The sequence below is a fragment of the Polyergus mexicanus genome, unplaced genomic scaffold (genome assembly GCF_030449975.1).
Source record: "Polyergus mexicanus isolate NDT 795.1 unplaced genomic scaffold, iyPolMexi1.0 SCAF_13, whole genome shotgun sequence".
Classification (NCBI taxonomy): Eukaryota; Metazoa; Arthropoda; class Insecta; order Hymenoptera; family Formicidae; genus Polyergus; species Polyergus mexicanus.
In genome coordinates, this window is record NW_027223333.1 from 9,647,554 (window position 1) to 9,668,451 (window position 20,898).

Here is a 20,898-nt window from a genome sequence, read left to right on the forward strand (position 1 = left end):
GTCTCGAAACACATTCATAAATTTTGCAAATTTTTTCTCAAATTATAACTATATCTATATCTATATCTATATTCACCGTACAATTGATCAATGAGATACGATCGGCAAAAGGCTGTTTGCTACGAGAAAATGCATACGCATAACCCGCACCCATGTCATCCGAGGATAATGGCAACCTATCTTGCGCATCCTGCCGTGCCTTGTCCGGTCGACTCTGTCAAGTCGACGTAGATCGATCGGGCGATAAAAGGCGATATCTTGAGAAATCGGTAAATCCTCTATTAGGAGGAAAAGTGCAATATTTTCCAAAGTATTCATACATGTGTATTTATTTTGGATGGTGAGGCTATAAGTATTGTAGGCTGTAGGTTGTAGGCTGTAGGCTGTAGACTGTAGGCTGTAGACCGTAGGCTATAGGCTGTAGGCTGTAGGCTATAGATTGTAGACTGTAGACTGTAGACACGTAGAGCTTAGCGCTTACAATTAGTTTCAACTACCATATTCTTATCGTTAGCCAGATTCGGCGCGTATATATCCCGCGAGGGTAATAATGAAATAGGAGGTAGAGGGAACGAGTTGACAGAGAACGAAAGAGAAAGGAGAAGAGAAACGAAGGAGCCGCGTTCGTCGCGGAGGTGGTGGTAAGTCGTTTTGTGTCTGCAGCTCGTCTAAATATATACGATCCTCTCTTCGGCACGACGCAGCCTTTCTTAGAGAAACGGGAGAGACGCGGAACGCGGGCGCTGTCTTGATTTTAGAGAAATCCCTGATCCCTGTGTACTCGGCGACAGTCGAAAAAGTCGAAAAATCGGGACGTGACGGTCAATCTGAAAAATAGCCAAGCGGCTAAGATTATGATGGCCGATTCATTTAACGCGTCTCACTTTCGAACGTGCGTGACTCTTGATTTAATTTACCGTGTCAGCTTTTATAAAATGTACAAACGTATCGGATCAAAAATATATTTTTCCTTTCTCACGAAGTACACACATACATATATGCGCATGCTTACCGTCCCATCGGTATTATATATGTTTTCATTTGCTAATACAATTTAATTCAATATGATGGAATGCACGTTCCAATATTGGCATAATTATGCAATAGGGAACTAGGGTGCTTTTAACAATTCCGAGAATTCTCATTCTCTGCCTCCTTCTTTCTATTTATCCGTTTCTTTCTTGCTCCCATCATAGATGGTACAATCGTAATATAATTGTCGAATAAAATAGCGTCGCGCGTAAAGACGATGACGGTCTAAATTTGCGTCGCGCCCCCAGCGTACGTAGCGCGTTGAACGCCATCGTTTAGCTTTTAGCTATTTGAAAAAAGGCGAATAAATTGGCTTTTAAACTAAACTTGTTTAATATACAACGGCCGCGTTGTCTTCGTGGCTGCAGCCAATTAGCCGCGAATCTTGTCGAACGGAGGATCGAGCGACGCGCTCGCGGGAGGAAAGGGCTCGATAGCGTTGCCGCCACGTGAATAAGGTCCATTTATGTAAAACTTTCAGACGTGTTATTTTTTAAACACGCGTTCACGTACCAAGTAATCTACCATCGTATAAAATTGGGTCGAATCCAAACACAACGAGACGCATAGTGCGCGTCAATTTTTGCTTTAGCTAAATTGACCATCTTGAGCAGCCGAAATATCTCTGTTTATCATCGTTCTGTATCTCTAATTTCGCGTATTGAAATTAATGTGTATATAAAATAATTTTTATAGAAAAAAAATTTTTTTTTCCCCTGCGAGAGCGCTACCGATGGTATATACAGCGTATACAGTAAATATTATTAATCCGAAGGAAAGGAAATGGGAAAATATTCCCACACTCTCAGAAAGGATTTCTGACAACGAGACAAAAAATACAATATTCTTGACATATTTAATCGTATCACAACCTTATGCGGTATAAAAATAAAACAATTTTAAAATTAAATCAATAATTCCTTTTCTTCTCTCTCGAATTAAATAAGATCGTCTTACTATCTTGAGACAAGAGTAACATATACAAATCTAAGCTTATTATATTCTTGCATTTAGAATAACTTGATGTTAGATCGCTACAAATTTCCATCTTCATCTTTGTGAGAAAATTAACGGGATAGCACCAAGAGCATTTTATTCTAGATTTAAGAATTTTCCATTTAAGATTAAAATATTCCTTTTTCAATAATAAATATGATTGTCGCTATATCGATCCTATTTTATGATAGTTTCAAGAGTAATAGCATTAGATCCGGAAATCTTTTCTGTGGGTGCACATGTATCTTGACGTATGCGTCGAATGGATCCATTGATACCATACGGCGATCATACACTATACACGTACAATTCATCATCGTGTAATATAATTAATCAAAATTATGTTATCGGTATAAATCTTAATATTCGCGGTTGATATCGATACGATATACGTTCTATAGTCATTAATTAATCTGATATTTTCTCGAGTCACAATGGCTAGTCGCTAAATGCGATAATGGCGGATTATCGCGGAAATTAATTAATTGGGTATATTGACAATCCTTAATTGTGCGTATAAGAAATAATCACGTGTCCTAGTAGATCGCGTTTACTGTTACAGAAATAATACGACTAGTACACATACGGAGCACCGTTATATCTTTTCTAATCAAAGAGTCAAGCGAATAACAATCGTATGTAAATCGACGATCGTATTGTCATCTCTTGAAATATGATTCGATATCGAGTTGATATTATCGCAGTTCAAGTATTTACTTTTAATTACCTTGTTGTTTTATACGAAAGTTGTAATACAATATTTTATACATGTACAAAAATTCAATATTTTTAAAATCTATCCGCAATAATTGCACACGTAGCAATTCTGTATGATAACTGTGATATATTTATTTGTTGTTTTCAATGTGACACGTGTAATATTAATTGATTTATATGCCGTACCGTACATTAATATCTTTCGCATGAAATGATATTCGATCAACATCTTATACATATATATATATATATGTATAAAATGTTGATTGCAATTTTTTCAAGTCAAACTATATACGAAACTTTGGTGTTTCATCATTTTCTACGCATGCATAAATATATAAGCAAAAATGGCCAATGTATTTATAATTTCGATAATGTATACTGAATTAATAAAAAGAGGAAGGAGAGAGAGAGAGAGAGAGAGACGCCCCGCGCGCGCGTTAGTCCAGAAAAGTGGAAATAAATAAAAATTAGAATAAACATAGAACGAAATATAAAATATGTATATGAAAATGGAAGAAATATTATTGTGGAAAGAAAAAGGGGACACGTGCAAACGGGTGGCCATTGCTAAATCCATATAAAGAAGAGAAATGAGTTGCTCGGGTGCTTTTCCCTTTGCTTATATGCTCCAAACTCTCTCTCTCTCTCTCTCTCTCTCTCTCTCTCTTCGCGAAAATTTACCGAGATGTTTGAAACGTTGCGCCAGCAAATGAGGCTACGTAGTTTATTTTATACATGTACAAAAATATTGCATTTTGAGATATTTACCGAGGAGGTACATGTACGAAATGTACGAGATTCGATAACGACAGCGGCCTTTATACAAGTTTGCAGTTTGCAAAAAATATTGAAAGACAAAATAACGAAAAACTTTGGCGAGACAATTGTCTCGTATCGATTTATCAGAAATGTATGCGAAGTAGACCATACTCGCGTGTACACACGTATGAAAAGATCATGGAAAAATGCAATCGCGAATCGCGAGGAAACGATTGTCGGGAGAAGATTAAGCTATATGTCACGGATACGTGGACAACACGCGCGGTTGCACCGATATTTATATTCTCGTTTCGTGTTTCTTTCGCGCGCATTTCTCATTATATAAGATCGTTGCGGCCACACACTCGTAGACAGAGAATACGTCGAGGCATGCGTCGCGCATTCACGCGACGATCTCTAACCTTTAAAGGACAAGAAACTGCACCGCGCGCTCGTTCGCGCGACGAGCGACGAGCGACGATTGGCGGTCGGCCATCAATTGTGATTTTTCATTCGACAAGGCCGGTCGATAAGAATCGTACAAGAGGGTAACAGGGTACGATAAATATGAATTTACAATGGGGCATCGTGTTACTTACCGGCGGCCCGGTGAGGTCTTCTCGCCCAGTCGTCCTCTATCAAGGGTGCGACCTTCCGCGCGCGTAATGCTAGAGGGCAGGAAGCGATGATGAATAGAATCGGCAACGTCAGACCACTGTGAAAATGCATATTGGCGACTCTCGGTCTCTCGCGACGCGACGCGTGTTTCTTTCCTTTTCTTCTTCTTCTTCTCCTTCTTCTTCTTCTTCTTCTCCTCCTCCTCCTCCTCCTCCTCCACCTCCACCTCTACCTCTTTCTCCTTCTTCGCCGTTTATCAGCTGGTTACTCTTTCGTACTCGGTTCTGGCACTCGTTTCGATGTTTTACGCGTAGGTATAGCGCGCCTTCTTCTCCCCTCTCGCTGCTCTCTTTCTTCGCCGTCGTCGAAGCCGCGGCACTAATCTATCAACAAGCACGTTCACTGCACAAAACTTTTCGCGCAACTTCATTTACTACGTAATTTATCCTCGCCCCCTTCCCCTCCCGGGTCTTGGATCTTGGCGCGTAAAAGGGCGCGATGCGCGTACAACTGGCGTTTAAACTCGAATGCCTTCTCTATTGTAACGCGACGTATCGAGGAAAATACACGTATACGAAAAGTTCAAGTCGATTTTGCCGCGAAATTTCTGCTCGAAGGAGGAACGAAGCGAAGCGAACCGCGAGAAAGCCTCGCTCGCTCTCTCTCTCTCTCTCGCGACTTCGCTACTATGCGATTTCTCGATTCGCGTTCCTCTCACGCCTCGCGCCTCTCCGCTCCACCGGCCTCGAGAGCGCGTACCTCGCACCGATGCTACGAGAATGCCCCGAGACGAAGAGACACGGGAGAGCGGAAAGGCTTCCTCGTCTTCGGCTCTGTTGGTCCCTCGTTCACTCGCTCATCCGCGCGCGCGCGCACACACACACCCGCACGCACGCACACACACACACACATACATACATACATACATACATACATACATACATACATACATACATACATACATACATACATACATACATACATACATACATACATACATACATACATACATACACACACATTCACTCTCTTTTCGCTCTTGTCCTCTTGCCTTGTTTTTCGCTCTCCTCCGTTCTCTCTCTCTTTCGCGTTATTCGCGCCTCGTATTACGTCTCTGTTATATTCTCTTTACCTCTCGCCTGCTCCCCTTCGCGAAGTAACGCCGGTGCGCATCGATGCGGCGGCACTGATTCCGTTGACGAGTGCGCCGCGCGTTAACCGTATCGGATAGCGAACGTCCGACGTCCGACTGACTGACTAACTGACCGCGAGCCGCGAGCCGCGAGCCGTCTCGTGAACTTGTCTCTGGTGGGAGGAGAAGGAGGAGGAAAAAGAGGAGGAGTCGCCTACCGCGTCGCCGTCATCGTCACCGTCGTCGCGATCGACTCTGTCCTTTTCTCGAATGAGATTACGAACGCGATCGCGAGATTACAAGATTGCGGAAATGTGCCCCGTCTAGGACCGAGTTTCGGAACACACGTGCCGCTTGAATGTTGCAACGATTGCGCCTGTCGCATCCAACTATATCGAACGCTTTTCCACTTTCATACGTTGCCAACGAAAGAGACGCTCTCTCTCTCTCTCTACATATAAAAGCGTATACACGCGTACATGCACACACACTCATCGTGTATACGGTGTCGCGTTTGCTCTTTTCTTACAATAGTTGTTAGCCACGTGCTATATCGCGCATTCTTTCATCGATCCTCTCTCGCGAAAAGAAAATAAACAATCTACGGAAATTATCACGATTATTATCGCGAAAAGAACCAGCCCGCTATCGTTATCGTTATCTCTTCGTTGCGTTGGAAATAAATGGTATACGGGTTTCGGCGCGATCGGCGTTTCGAAAAATATCTTCTACTTCCGATACGTATATATGTACCTGCGACAAGTACCTGCTCGGTCGGGATCGTCGCATCACGCGTCAAGCTGCACCGGCCACTAGCACTCGCCACCAGCCGCACGAGCCACGGGTTAATCGTCATCGGTCGTACGGCGCGTTACCTCGATCCTCGATCCTCGATCCTCGATCCTCGATCGCGCGCGCGGGGTGGGTGTAGCGATATAGCGGGTGTGCAGCGAATCACCGCGCTATCCGGCATCCGAGAGGTGTGCGAGAGCGCGAGGCAACGCCAAACGCCAGGCGTGCGAGTCACTGACAATGAGTACTAAATACGACATCCCCACTCTCGCTACCTCGCGCCGAGCTAAACTAACTGCGCGCGACGCGCGACGCGAGAGCGCGAGACGCGAAACGCGAGATGCGAAACGCGAGACGCGATGGGCGATGGGCATCGCAAAGGTCGTCACCGTCGTGACGCGACGCGACGCGACGCGACGCAACGACTTCTATCGCCATCTGTTCCGTAAGAGAACGCGCCAACGTCTTATGAAATATATTTCGACTCGTCATTTTTCTCAAAACATTTATTTTACAGGAATACATACTATAATACGATAGAATTGAAAAGAGCTACACGGATAAATTTGAATAATAAATAATATGGAGTGAACCATAGACGTAGAAAATATAGATCGCGCGTATCCAACAAACGTTGCGCCGAAATTAGAAAAAGTCTGCTTTTTCTCTCTCAAACGTAAAGCTATGACCGTATTTCCAAATTCACTGGTAATACTGGAAATCTATAATATATGTACACGTGAACCGATGAATTTCGGAACATGACCTATAGTCTCTAGTTAAAAGGGAGATAAACATACTTCGGAGACATTCTCTTTCTAATTTTCACGCACAAATTTTTACTATCGTCTATGGTCTTTTAACACAGCGATACAAACATTTTCAATCTTACGATGTAAAATTTATACACGTACCGCGTACAAATAAAATTTCTACCAACAATTAAACGTATTGTATAAAGAAGAATACGAATAGAAATTTTGGAAAGACGCAGCGATAATCGGTTGTCGAGAAAAATGAATAGAGCGCAGCGATGATAATCTTTCTCCGATATCGATCGTATATTTAAGTTTAAGAATTTACGATTATACGGAATAACGACGCGATGTATTAGTTATTCGCTTTGACACATTGTGCTAAATCTATCGAGTAATCGATACACGCGCGCAATAGTTTTTTTTTTTTTTTTTTTTTTATTAATAAGTACATGTATAACCTAACCTGGCGTTTTTTAACCATATACGTATTCTTGTTCTTTATATTTATTCAAAAATTCAATCACGTCCATAGATTAGATGCACGAAAAAAGATCGTAAACGGAAAGTGTGAAACATCAAGGGGAGAGAAAAAAATGCGTGGCAACATTGCAGGCGCGTTTGAAGAGGGGAAGAGAGGCAGGGGAAGATATCGCTTTGGCGTAGAATCCACGTGATATACCTGCGGCATTCTTTGTCCCGTATAGTGGGGTGTTAAGCCGGATGCACATTCGTCGTGGACCATGCTCGCTGTATTCATTTCCAAGAAAATCATCTTTTACCTTGAAACGAATTTTACGGTAGATTTTGTCGACGATTTTGTCCCCCCACCTCTCTCTCTCTCTCTCTCTCTCTCTCTCTCTCTCTCTCTCTCTCTTTATTTATGAATAATCTTTACCTTTTCATTCGTATCGCATCTTCCTCTCTCCTTTTCGATCAAATTATTATCTTTGTCTGTTAATCGTCACAGATGTCGTTTGTAAATCCATTTGAAAGAAAATGATGCCAGTTTTATTTACTCGATTCGATGACGATTTCAAGCGACAAAGATATGTCGCGCCTACTGTCACAGCCCACCCCTGCGCTGTCACGGCTCACGGCGTTGCTTTTATCGCCGATAGGCATCACCGAGACCGGCGAGACCGAGATGTTTGCGCTCTCTCTCTCTCTCTCTCTCTCTCTCTCGCTCGCCATCCTCTCCTAGGCCATCCATTTATCCCGTACGACATATATACAAGAGTCCACTATCGCAGCCTTTCTCAACCTCGGGATATCTCTAATCGCGAAATAAAAAGAAAAGGTAGAATTTCGATCGGTAGACGCGACTTTTAGCTTCTCGCCGGCGATTATTCGCGTCGTCGTTGTACGGTGCGCTAACAACGGTTGTTCAAACGAGAAGAAATCGCGATGATCGCTTCGGAGTATCATCAGTCGCTATTGTAAGATCGTACGATGGAATTGTGACGGTGCATCTTACATTTTCATACATCGCGAATATAGCCCTCGCGGCCGAGGAGAAAGAGATACACGCAGCGCAAGCGAGACGAACGCATAATGGGAGGGAGGAAGGGAACGAGATGCCGCAAATAGGAAGAGGACGAAGAAAGACGAGAGCCTACGTAGATCGCGACTTGAAAGAACGGTGCCGTCTGGTCGCGCGTTGACTATATTCATAATCGAGAATGACGAATCTAATAGATCGTCGACTCGTCGCGCGAGTCGTCCGAGTCCGAGGAGCTGATTGGTGGTTAGCGGCTGGTGGCACGGAGGGAGGTAGAGGTAGAGGGTAGAGAAGGAAAAGGGAAAAAAGTAAAAATTTTATTCAAAGCAACGGATGTAACGCTTCATCGGATTCGGTCGTGCCCAACAATAACATACATCTTTTCTCGGTAAAATGCCAAAGAGACCTGGACACGAATCCAGTCAAACTCGTCTACGACAAAGACGCCTCGACGCCGTCGTTCGCACAATATACTCATTGTCGTGACGTGACGCGACGCGACCATGTGGAATGTGGGGAGATTTCTGTACGTATATCTTCATTGGCGCTATTATTTACGCGCATTATACGCGAGCCGCCCGATTTCAATCCTCGGAAACGGTTGAAAATCGTTATCATAAATGTTTAAATTTAAACGAATGTTAAGCCTATTTCACAATGCAAAACAACAGGCGATAGAAACAGGAAAAATAGAAATTATCCACCGATAGAAGCAGGGGATAGATATTATTCCCTGTTTCTATCGGTGAATAATTTTTATTTCCTGTTCTTATTGCCTGTACTTTTCTATACATATACATACATATAGGCCTTACCCGCATTTTTCAATTATCCGCTCTATAGGTATCTGCCTTATATATTGTATTAAATACAAGTACACGATTCGTTATATAAAATTCAAAAATTTCAAAATATGTTACGTATCCTATCGTATAGTTACGTACGATGCAACTTTGATGCAGCACTGTCTAATAATTTAATTTTTCGCGCAAATTTATGCAAATTTAAACAAAAACGGCGATACGGCAAAGTTATTAGTGTCGAATTTACACGTTACAACTAAAATTGACTTAAACTGGAACTTGATGCGGAATGAGAAACAGAGAGAAGGCAATCTTTTCATCCTCACAATTATGTTTACTTCATTTACTTAAACAACGAGCCTTTACGTTCCAAGATTAAAGATAATGGAACATAAAATCGGCAACTAGCGAGCAACGAGATAATATATAATGTTACAAATGTTACGAAACGCGTACTTTTCAAACGCGAATGCGAGTATACGTGCATCGCATCGCATCGCATCGTATCGTCGCGTTAAATTAAACCTAAGGTCACCTCGACCTTAGACAGCGACATATCGAGAGCGTGTCTTATAGATTGTAAGAGAGGAAGCGCATTTTCGATGCGGACGCGATCGAGCTTCGTCGCTTCGCGTGTCAATCTCGTCGCGATCGAGATGCGTCCACATTTTCTCAAAAATTTTCGCCATCGATTAAAATTTTCACGTCCATTATTCCGATTCATCAATTCCATCCATAATTCAAAGGGGGAGAGACACGTGCGTAAATTTCATTACAGCGTTCAACATCTAGATTGAGTCTAGCCGCGTGCCCTCCCCCCTCCCCCCCCCCCCCACCTCTAGTCGTTACATATCTTATTCGACGCAATCGACGAGAAAGCCTGGCTCTTGGCTATACTTGGAAAAGTACGACCGGTTCGACGTCATTAAAACACTCTCCCGCGGAACAAATCGCCATATATTTCAGAATTGAAATATTTTCATATTATCCCAATGTGTGTGGCGTTATATATCATTTCTATTATTTCTTCATAAATATTTTTCCTTCATTCGACTCGATATTTTTACAACGATAACGAAATTGATAGCGATCTTAACGACATAGATTTGTAGCGACATAGATTTCTCTGATGGCGAGCATACGCAATGAGGAATACGTGTTTCTTATATACGTCTCTCTTTCTCTCTCGCGTATATATGTATATAAACAAACTATAATAATATTACACTATAAATACATCTCTCGACGGCGAGACCGTATGCAGGCGCCGGCGTCGACACCGACACCGACGCCGACGCCGACGCCGACGCCGACGCCGACGCCGACGCCGGCCAGGCCGTGCGTATCGTGTATATTACAAAAAAAATTTTAATATATACATAGAAAGATGCGAATCGAGCGCTTGTGTGTGTTACGTAGGAAAATTGATAGAGTTAAGCTTGAGGAATTGTTAATTATTAGCACAAGTTAGTATTAGATAATACAATAGAATGGATACGGATACAGACAGATTCAAGAAGAGATTTCTTCCAATTAATGATGACAATAATTAATGACATTGAATTAATAACACCGAATCGATTATCAAACATTAATATATTATAATTTGACGTATTAAATTATCGACGACGATCGATAATTATAATATAATATAACAACAATAATTAAATACTATTGGCTGCGAGGGCTACTCATATGTCATCTTGTATCGCAATTTTCAGTTTTAAAAAATTTGAAAAGCATTTTTCAAAGGAAAATTTGCACATTGAGACTTTGCAGTGTAATAATTCTGTTCGCGATACTTGTATACTATATTAGAATAATAATAAAAACCTTTTCCTTATATATAATTAAGACCCAAGCTACCGAGATTAAGCCTATCAAAATCTCCATCGGTTCAACCATTATTGAGGTCTGATAATCTAAAAGGTACTAGCGTATCTCATTGTCAGTATTAATACATTAGAATATACGGGGTGTCTCGCTGGGTGTTGCTGCGCGCGTGAATTTGGCGCGAGATATTACACCGTGATACGCTCTTGATACGCTCAAAATATTATACGTCCATTCTGTACGTACTCGCTGCCTGCTCCCTGCTCCCTGCTTATTCACCTCTGTCCCTTTCTTTTTCTCTTCTCTTTCTCCTTTATATCTTTTACCGTATCGTGTTGCTTCTATTGCCTTATCGCACTCGTCTTCGTCTTCTCTCGCGAATCGACTTTTCTACGCGTGTGTGACTAATTTTCTTAAACCGATCGGATTTGTAACTCACTCGATTAAACAATCATTTCGTCTCGTTTTCTTTTCTTTCTCTCATCCTTATTAATCGATTAATCGAATGCACATGCAAACGCTTTCCGATTCTTTTTTCAGTAATATGGTACAATATATAACGTCGATAGTGTAGAAATATACGACCTAGTCGCATTACGATATACTTTGTTATTCATATCGTGACAAAATTTACGATAAAATTTGACAAAAGTTATCGCACAACGCGCTGCACGTAGCCATCAACGATAACATACATTTGTCCTGATGCGGGTGAGTTAAAAAATTTATAATATTTATAAAGAGAGAGAAAATTCCTATGACGTGATGCGCCAACACCTCGTTTTATCTGACGCAAAGCAAGGTTGGGCAAGGCGGGACGATAGGTATATATATATATATATATATATATATATATATATATATATATATATATATATATATAAAGATGAATTGTGTGGAAGAACGTAGAGGGGACGGAGGGGAGAGAGGAGCAACAGATAGAAGATATTCTTCTCGCTCGCCTTATTACTCCAGATTCCAGATTTTAGATTCCAGATTGGACGTAACAGAGATCTCAGCGCGCCGCATGTTCTCACATTGTATTATTACTGCATTATTACTCGGATCGGACCGGACCGGTGCACCATCTTTACGCATCACCATCCCTATGGAGTGCGCTACATCACTCCTTTGCAAAGTCATGCGACGTGGCGCCAACATTCCCATCGTTTAATGACTTGCGTGCGCCTACTATAAACGTCCAGATATCAACGCGGGCGTTTTTACTTTCCTTCGCACACGCGTATATGTATACATACACACACATGTACACACATGCGAGCTACATAAGGCTGCGCGCAGATAAATTGTGTATATATTTTAAATACCATTTGTCGCCATTCGAATAAAAAAAAAAAAAAAAAAAAAATATATATATATATATATATATTAAACACGCGCAGATTACACACGCAGTTTTAATAAACGCGTTCATATAGAAGTGCAGCGTAATCAGCCATTATTTAATTCACGCCGAATAACCGTAACGCGAATTAAGCTTCACATTTCTCGATACGAGACACGTGGCAGAAAAAAGTGATACTTTTTTCTTCGTCTCGGTAAATATATATATATATATGTATGCTGAGAATATTTAAATTTTATAATCTTTCCCAATTACAATTTATATGCAAAATTCTTGTTTTTGCAAGAACTAATCAAATATGCCTATACGAGGGAGTCGACAAATATATATTTTTTCTAATTAAAAATTGAAATGACAAATTGACAATTGACTCGTATATATAAAACTCGACGTTTTATATATGTATATCCATACATATACATGTTTGGCCGTTTCGTAACGGCAATTATATTCTGTCAATCTGCCTATATCCAAAATATTCAATTTTTAAATTTGAGTATATCGAAAAAGAGTTTTCAATCTTGATCGATTTATAAAGATATTTCTCTCTATTTTATTATTCTCCCTCTTTCTCTAAATGTATTATATGTGTATATAATACATAGTGACTAGCGGAAATGAATTATATAAAAATTATAAAATATAAATGATTCATGATGGTTGGACAATTGCGTGAGACAATTGCATCACGTTTGGTCAGGATCGCGCAGTCATAAAGGCAGATTTGATTTATATTATGTGCCAAAGACTGCATTGAATGACAACGAGCATCAATCAAATTGATGGACGGCAAGATTGTGCTTCACACTAGTTACCATGTGTGTATTTTACCGAGTGAAAGAGACGATGATCGACCGTTGCATCGCGCAAACCAATATATATACATATAACCGGCGTGTAAACCTGTATAAAATTTTCAATCTTTCTTCCAACGAAATATTTTTCGATTTCTCATATAAATTATAACTACATACTTTTTCATAACTAAATATTATTACAGATTACATAATATCGTATAAAATATAAAATTTTTTCATTTTTTAAAATAAAAACTTGTCTCTTTTTTATTTTAACTTTTTGACAACACCAGACGTTAGTATGGTAGTATACGTTAAATTCCTGCTTTTTTGAAAAAAATTTACTAAATTTTCTAGCAAATGAATGTGTGTATACATGCCTATATATACAAAAGAGACTGTTAATAATTAAAGTCAATAATTGACACAATTGAGCGATATATTTCGTGATTAAACTAAGATCAATCTTGGGGGGGGGGGGGGGGGGAACAAAAAAACAATATGGTCCCTGCCGTTTCTCCTGATGAATAGACATGTGTAATGCTTTCAATAGCAAATTTTAATAATTGCTTCCAACTAGAGTATCATCGTCTCAATGTGTGCCTGCGTGTTAAGATGTGAAAATGATCGAGCAAAGGATCGAACATTACAAAAACATTCGGTGTGTCATCCTCTTGAAACATATTATCAGAGTTATTCTTCGTTATGCGAAAACGCGTGAAATCTCCGACAAGAATTTATAGATTCAAATAATGATTAAAAAGATTATTCGTTGGCAAATAACATATAGACTACGTAAAGCACAATTACAATATATTTCACAAATTGTTTAAACATTCATACATAATTATATGAATTCTCGCATATGACGAAAAGGCGATTTAATGAAATTAGGGGAGGATTATTTCGTAAAAACAATGTACCTCAAAGATAGGAAAAACGTTAGGACATAGAAGAACGACCGCGAATTAGCGTCGTAATCTCTGGCGTATACAACGCCACGATAAGTCCAAAGTCTATATACTGGATTCCAGTAGTTGCGAGGCCTGAATCTCTTGGCTGACAACTCCAACTTTTCTAAATTAGTTTCGAGTCTCTGAATTTTTTCGTCACATTCACTGCACATTTTCGGAATGTGTCGAGGATATATTCTAATTTATCTTACCGAGGTGCAATAAATAAGTGTGATATCTCCTCTATAGTGAGATATACATAGTTGGAATAACTATAAGTTTGATGGGGCGGTAAAGTGGGAAAAGGAAGAGAATGCAATCAACACCTGCCGCAATCAACTAGTGAAATAACCATCCGTATAGTTTCTGTTTTCCCAAGTATTCTATTGCGAAGATTAAAAAAAAAAAAAAAAAAAAAGTTTGCATATAACTAGGAAATATAGAGTTAGTCATTGCACCGTTTGCTGCAATCACTTTCTGCGTTTTCGTATCAGCCATCCTGGGCAGAGATGAGAGCGACTTTTGTAAATGTGGCGTGGACAGAGCAACATTCTCTCTTGTCTACTGATCACATTTTATCGTATTTATATAATGTAATGTACAATATGCAGCTACATTATGATAATCGGTATGTCCAACGCATTCAAAACTGATAACATTGTGGGTACTTTATTCTTGTTTTTCACTTTTTAAATTTTCCTATCGGAGATATCATTTAAATTATTTATTAATTAATTAATGTGTATCGTATGTTTCAGAGTTAGGTATTTTAATATAATTACTTCCAAGTTCTCCACATTTTCGTGGCATCTCTGTGTAAAAAGTTGTGTAACTATAATGCTATTATAATAATAATAATAATAATAATAATAATAATAATAATAATAAAGATTTGCGCAAGGCAATAGTCCGGTGTGACCATTCGATCGTGTGCCTGCGGCCCCGCTTGCCCACTCCTCTCCCCCCAAAAAACTTGCCCCAACACAGACAATTCTCAGTAATAAACCTTCCATGTCCACCACTCAGGATCAAAGAGATCTTGTAGTTTGTATTTTGTTTGTTTCTTATAATGTTACTTATTCATCGCAAAGAGCCGAGGGGGGTGAGGGGGGACAGGTGTGCAGCTGTTTTTGCATGATGTTAATATAGCAACTGAATGTTGACAGAATAATTTCCCAATTAGCGGTTGGCATTTTTCAGCTGATTGGAAAGCCAGTCGAGACCTTCGTAAAGTCCATCTCCACTTGTGGCACACGTTGCTTGAATATACCAATTACGATTACGTAGAGAATGTAATCCCAACTTGTCAGTAATTTCTGCTGCGTTCATTGCATTTGGCAGATCCTGAAATGTCATCCCGTTAATATCGTCGTCTATTGCTTAAATTATTTTTCGTAACAATCAATGACAATTTACTGACTTGTTTGTTAGCAAATATGAGAAGTACCGCATCTCTCAGTTCATCTTCCGCAAGCATTCTCATCAACTCTTCGCGTGCTTCGCCGATACGTTCCCTATCATTGCTATCAACGACGAATATCAAACCCTATAGCAGAAATAATGTTGACACGGTGATAAAATAAAATTAATACAATCAAAATATACATGCACGATACAAAATTAATCGTCTAATAAAAATAATCAAAAGACAGGAGTAACGCATCCTTGTTTGGTAAATATATTAGACATACTGTATTAGAATCTAACACGGCTTTGTTTGCATTAATAAACATGCACACGCATACTTGTGTATTCTGAAAATAATGTCGCCAGAGTGGTCTTATTTTATCTTGGCCGCCTACATCCCATACGGTGAAACTTATATTCTTATACTCGACTGTTTCTACATTGAAACCTAAAAAATACATTTAGACGCATCATATTCTGCCGTTTCCCATACTTGTAAACTATCGCACTGTTTGATACAAAATTGCAAAATGCCGAGAAATGTACTTACCTATAGTGGGAATTGTAGTAACAATTTCCCCTAATTTTAATTTGTACAATATTGTGGTTTTACCCGCTGCATCAAGACCCACCATCAAAATCCTCATTTCTTTTTTGCCAAAGAGGCCTTTGAATAATGTCGCAAACATATTCCCCATGGTTGTGTATCGATTATGTCAGAGGATCTGAAAAATAATAATTAAACAATTAAAAGATGCGACACGTATACTATTCTTATGAAATATGCAATTGTCTTTTTCTCAAAAACATATTATAGTTTTTATATACAATGAAAAATTATATCTCCCATTACTTTATACTTATAATCCTCTTTAAACTGGCAATGTACATATGTGTATACATATGGGTATATATGGCTAACATTGAGCGATATAAAAAATTTGACCAAAGTATATAATAAATATTGTTGCGCATCGAGAAAGGTGCGTATATGTAATCTTCTAATTGTAGAAATAAATTTTGTTTTGCGAAACAAGAACAATGCATTCATATATTGGATATTATTTTGTTTGCGCATACTGCGCGAGTTAACGTGAGAGTGACAGATTTATATATATATACACACACACAATATGTGTACGTAAATGCCCTCTAATAATATAATCGCGATTATGAAAGTGGTACCAAGTGGAAACCAAGTGGTACACGTCAAAAAATCTTTTCTTCTTTCGCTTCCTTTCTCATCTCTTTCCTCTCACGTGTGCCGGAGGAAAGAAAGCCGAAAGAAAGCCGAAAGAAAGCCGGAAGAAAGAGAAAGACAAATTTAATGGAAAAAAATCTGGAAGCATAAGAGAGCGCACGTGGGCGAACGAGAAAGATCGCGGCGGGTCTACGACGAGGCGACACTCGGAAAGCATATATATATACGTAATACACAAGAGCATTTCTCCGATCGCGGCATACATATCCTTTGAGCGTACACTAATCGCGCGCGTATGATAATCGGCCGCGAATTTGGCGTCTCGCAAAAGCCTCGCAAACTAACCTGATCGCGTTAAAAAGCCCGAGACGAAACGATCGAATTAATTCCGATACAACCGAAATTCTATGTTCGATTCCTGATTGTGGATATGGAGAAGAAAGAAAGAAAGAAAGAAAAAAAAGGGGGGGGGGGGAGGGGAGGAAATAATTAGAAAAGAAAAAAAGGCCATGCACGCACGAGATGCTCACGCTGCCCGCTATCGATTCTCACTCTAATACATCGCTATGATTATTGGACTAGCATACCCTCGGGGATCACTAGATAGACTTCTTTGCTGACGATCTATGCAGTTTTAAAGTATGTTCGTACTATTTAAAAGGCCAGTGGAGCGTGATACTGCGAGCGAGGCGGAAGATATCGTGCGGTTTGCGAAGCCACTGCGTACACCCGGTTGTCTGTCACCTTCGACCTACTCCCCAGCGAATCGTCAAAGGTTCCCCGCTCAAAGATCCATTACCCAGAGACTTGCTCTTAGTATCGAGTTGCTGATAATGCCACGTTGCACATATACGCCACTTGCGTTACTTACGTTTCAGTAAAAAAGATTATTTTCACGAGAAACGATAAAACATAAAACCAACACTCTCTCGAAAAGTACCGTATGTCAAAATGGCGGACGTGGAAAGGATTCATGCCTCATGCCACGTATAGGGTAACCGAGTCGTCGCGATTGGCCCGATGAGTCACGTGACGATGAAATTAATATTGGTACGAGAGTACCCTGTTAGATGGCAACTTTAAATCGACGATGGAAATTTCGAAATTGTCGTCAAGTATGTGCAAACGCAAGTATGTATTGTATATGCGTGCGGACCATCGAGAGAGACCGCTCACGCTTATACAATATGTATCGAAATGCCCAATGCACAATGCCGAGGATAAACGAAGCGATATTTTCATACCTTTCAAACCGTTGCTTTCATTTTTTATGCAAAAGGGCAAAACGATTAAGTGTGTATTTTTATAAAAATTTAAGTAGAGCGATTATTAAACATTTACCGATTCACGTTAAAGAAACAATACACACACACGCACGCACGTGCGCGCGCGCGTCACGCAACTCTTATCGTACGTGATATCGAATATGCTTATGTTAGTTTCAACTTCCAATAAGCAAAATATATATATATATTTTGAGTATTCTAATAATGGTAATATTATTATTACATTTATTATACAAACTTTATATGTATATATTTTGACTAATTCACGAAAAATTTTCGAATTCTAGAAATTCTCCAACTCTAAAAATATATCATTCCGCATATTACTACATATGACAGCAATTATAAAAACAGTCGTGTAAAAATGCTATACGTTTATTAAATATTCCCAACATGTGATATATAATGTTTTCAATTAGACATATCATGATATATAATTATATATTTATACAACAGCATATAAAATTAATAAGATTTAATCAGATTAAATTGCAAAACTATGCGTCTTTTATTATTTTTCATATCGCTCTACTGCTAGGTGTAGTAAATTTCAAAGCATTACTTTTACTTTTTGACAACCTGAAATTCTTGCAATAATTATACAAAAATATTAAATCCAAAATAAGCATTATTATTATTATTATTATTATTATTATTATTATTATTATTATTATTATGGTAGTATACTTACGGATGCGCTATATAATATTGTTGTCTTTCTCGCAAACACACGGAATCGAAAGAACTTGCGTCTTACATTCCACATGACACATAACGGGGCAATCTCTGCATCTTAGTATTGTCTTTCCAAATCTGATTCTGATACGAAACGGAAAGAAAATTATATAGCTTCGCATTATGTCTTTGTTACATGTCAGATGGTAAGTTATTTTTAAGCGATATTACCTTTTACCGCATAAAGTACATATTTCTGGTTTAATAACTATTTTTGATATAAAGCTATGATTTGCAATTGCTTCTGTATTCAACGGTTTGGAATCGATATTTTCTTTGTCAGATGTAACTTGGTGGATTTTAAAAGATACAGTGTGCGTATCATCGTTTGTCTTAACTCTTTTTACTCCGATTGTTATTCCATCGTGTGAATTAAATTCTGCAACTTTATCTAATGTGCTGCATTGCTCATTTGCGGTATAATCATCGCCAAGTTTGTACTCTCTCCACTTTTTCTTTTCTTGAATCTGTATAATAACATCGGTATCCAAATCATCTTCTGACTTTGATAAACAATTCAAGTCACTTAGTATTGAACCTGTCGAATCCATTTCTGCTATTGCGGTCAGTCTACAAATTATTAAATTTTAATGTAAATTGGATATTATATCAAATACTTTATAAAATAGTGCTTACTGTCCATCGGACTGTTTGTCTTGAATATGTAGATTATTGCACATTTTGAATTCAAACATAGGTTTGGTAAGAAATTGTAGTTTCTCCTTTACTTCTTCATCCAAATTCGCTTCTCCGTCGTGAAATAATATTTTTCTAGTTGCATTAATTTGACTTTCCTTTTAAACGGATTTATATATACAAATATTGAATGGCAGAATTTTAAAATTTTTATATTAATTAACTTACCAGTAAACTTTTATAATGCTCAACTACTCGACGTTTACGTTTCTCGTCCTCCAAGTTTTTTCTAGCATAACATAATTTCTGATTAAGATTTACGATATCTCGATGAGCCTTGTCTAAATCTAGACAAAGTTGTTGATATTCTTGCAAAGATAGACATTTCATTTGTTGCACATTAGTTGAAACTGCATTAAATATGTACATCATTTATTTATATCATTACTATTGTATATATATATATATATATATATATATATAAAATATAAAGAACCACATAAATATATCAACAATTTGAATTTATTTGAATAGACGTGTCTTTTACAAGTGTTTTTTTTTTTTTTATGTGATGTAAAGCTGTTTTTAATTTTAAACGATATTATTCAAAATTGATATAGAAGATATAGAACATGTAACAAAGAAACGATTTACATACCTTCATGCAGCTCATTGTTGCTTATCAAAGATGACATTGCGTTGTTTCAGAAATATTATCAGGCAATAAGGATTGTCCTTTCTTTTTTCATTATGCTTAGTAGCGACACTAGGTCTGTAGCTATTTAGGAAATGAGAATTTGAATAGATATATATATTTTTATGTGAAGAGTGTTAAGTTTCTATCTGTTATAAGATTAGTTTACCTTTCGGAGCCATTCAAATAATCTTTCAACTTTGCCAAACAGTTAAATAGGAAATTTTTAGTTAATTATCTATTTCCATAAAAGATTTTTAACAAGATCTCTCTCTCCCCCCTCCTATCCTCTCTCCCTTCTTCCCCCCCCCCCTCTCTCTCTCTCTCACACTTTCTCACATTTTCTCTTTCCTTTCTAATTTTCTCTCAGTCTCACATTCTCATATTCTCTCTCTTCTCTTTCTCCGTTTTGTTTTTCAGAACTATACAACAGACGTTGGGCTGTATTCCAATTCTCCACCCAGGTGCACCCGATATTATAGTATATGTCACGTATACTATAATTGAGTGTAGATCGGTGGTGTGGTGATCGAATCCAAGTATACCACCGACACATTTTATTAAAGATCGGTGGTCTTAGGTCTTATGGGATTTAGTGTGACTAGTTCATCTAGTTATTGTTTTATTAACGAAAATGTATAGATCTTTTATGTAACTGCCTCAAGAATAACAAAATAAACATTTTATTTTGTAAAATTATTGTTTTATTATCGACAATGCAAAGATTTACTTACCTACAGTAGCGCGTAACGAGTTTTTTCTTCCACAGTATAATATGCTAAATGCTAAATCCCATAAGATCATCGGTCTTTAATGATATCTCGTCGATATTTTTGATAATAAAATAATAACTGGATGAACTAAAATAACCGTATGAATTAA

At 38.4% G+C, this 20,898-nt stretch overlaps 3 protein-coding genes across 9 annotated transcripts in view; all 3 read right to left on the reverse strand.

The window, feature by feature from the left end:
• Positions 1 to 6,260, reverse strand: part of Sog (short gastrulation) — a 27,037-nt gene extending 20,777 nt beyond the window's left edge. Inside the window, exons 1-2 of one of the 4 annotated variants that reach the window (XM_070305718.1) lie at positions 6,024 to 6,260; positions 4,107 to 4,508 (exon numbers count right to left, since the gene is read on the reverse strand). In XM_070305718.1, coding sequence (XP_070161819.1) covers positions 4,107 to 4,236 — 130 coding nt within the window. In that variant the 5' untranslated portion in view covers positions 4,237 to 4,508; positions 6,024 to 6,260. The other 3 variants (XM_070305720.1, XM_070305716.1, XM_070305717.1) reach the window with 3 other exon arrangements.
• An 8,450-nt stretch (positions 6,261 to 14,710) lies between these two features.
• Positions 14,711 to 17,642, reverse strand: Arf79f (ADP-ribosylation factor 1). Of its 3 annotated transcripts, none has more exons than XM_070305822.1 (5): positions 17,537 to 17,642; positions 16,015 to 16,189; positions 15,803 to 15,912; positions 15,478 to 15,603; positions 14,711 to 15,401 (listed from the first exon to the last, which is right to left on the reverse strand). In XM_070305822.1, the coding sequence occupies exons 2-5, from the start codon at positions 16,160 to 16,162 to the stop codon at positions 15,237 to 15,239; spliced, it is 549 nt and encodes a 182-aa protein (XP_070161923.1). In that variant the 5' UTR covers positions 16,163 to 16,189; positions 17,537 to 17,642; the 3' UTR covers positions 14,711 to 15,236. The 3 variants fall into 3 exon arrangements, with proteins under 3 accessions (XP_070161923.1, XP_070161921.1, XP_070161920.1); XM_070305820.1 differs by having other exon boundaries at positions 17,317 to 17,631; XM_070305819.1 differs by having other exon boundaries at positions 17,253 to 17,631.
• A 682-nt stretch (positions 17,643 to 18,324) lies between these two features.
• Positions 18,325 to 20,327, reverse strand: LOC138938654 (rac GTPase-activating protein 1-like). Of its 2 annotated transcripts, none has more exons than XM_070305817.1 (7): positions 20,186 to 20,327; positions 19,981 to 20,100; positions 19,551 to 19,732; positions 19,323 to 19,480; positions 18,858 to 19,256; positions 18,643 to 18,770; positions 18,325 to 18,530 (listed from the first exon to the last, which is right to left on the reverse strand). In XM_070305817.1, the coding sequence occupies exons 2-6, from the start codon at positions 20,015 to 20,017 to the stop codon at positions 18,650 to 18,652; spliced, it is 897 nt and encodes a 298-aa protein (XP_070161918.1). In that variant the 5' UTR covers positions 20,018 to 20,100; positions 20,186 to 20,327; the 3' UTR covers positions 18,325 to 18,530; positions 18,643 to 18,649. The 2 variants fall into 2 exon arrangements, with proteins under 2 accessions (XP_070161918.1, XP_070161919.1); XM_070305818.1 differs by having other exon boundaries at positions 18,325 to 18,538.
• Positions 20,328 to 20,898: the final 571 nt, after the last annotated feature.

Bases quoted from the DNA above. Each gene is read 5' to 3' on its own strand.
- Arf79f (XM_070305822.1), bottom strand. From the start codon at position 16,162: ATGGGGAATATGTTTGCGACATTATTCAAAGGCCTCTTTGGCAAAAAA. The intron at 15,913-16,014 runs GTAAGTACATTT...TGTATTTTTTAG, and splicing joins TACTACAATTCCCACTATAG to GTTTCAATGTAGAAACAGTC. The intron at 15,402-15,477 runs GTCAGTAAATTG...ATGACATTTCAG, and splicing joins TCATATTTGCTAACAAACAA to GATCTGCCAAATGCAATGAA.
- LOC138938654 (XM_070305817.1), bottom strand. From the start codon at position 20,017: ATGTCATCTTTGATAAGCAACAATGAGCTGCATGAAG. The intron at 19,481-19,550 runs GTAAGTTAATTA...TCCGTTTAAAAG, and splicing joins AGCATTATAAAAGTTTACTG to GAAAGTCAAATTAATGCAAC. The intron at 19,257-19,322 runs GTAAGCACTATT...AATAATTTGTAG, and splicing joins GACAAACAGTCCGATGGACA to ACTGACCGCAATAGCAGAAA.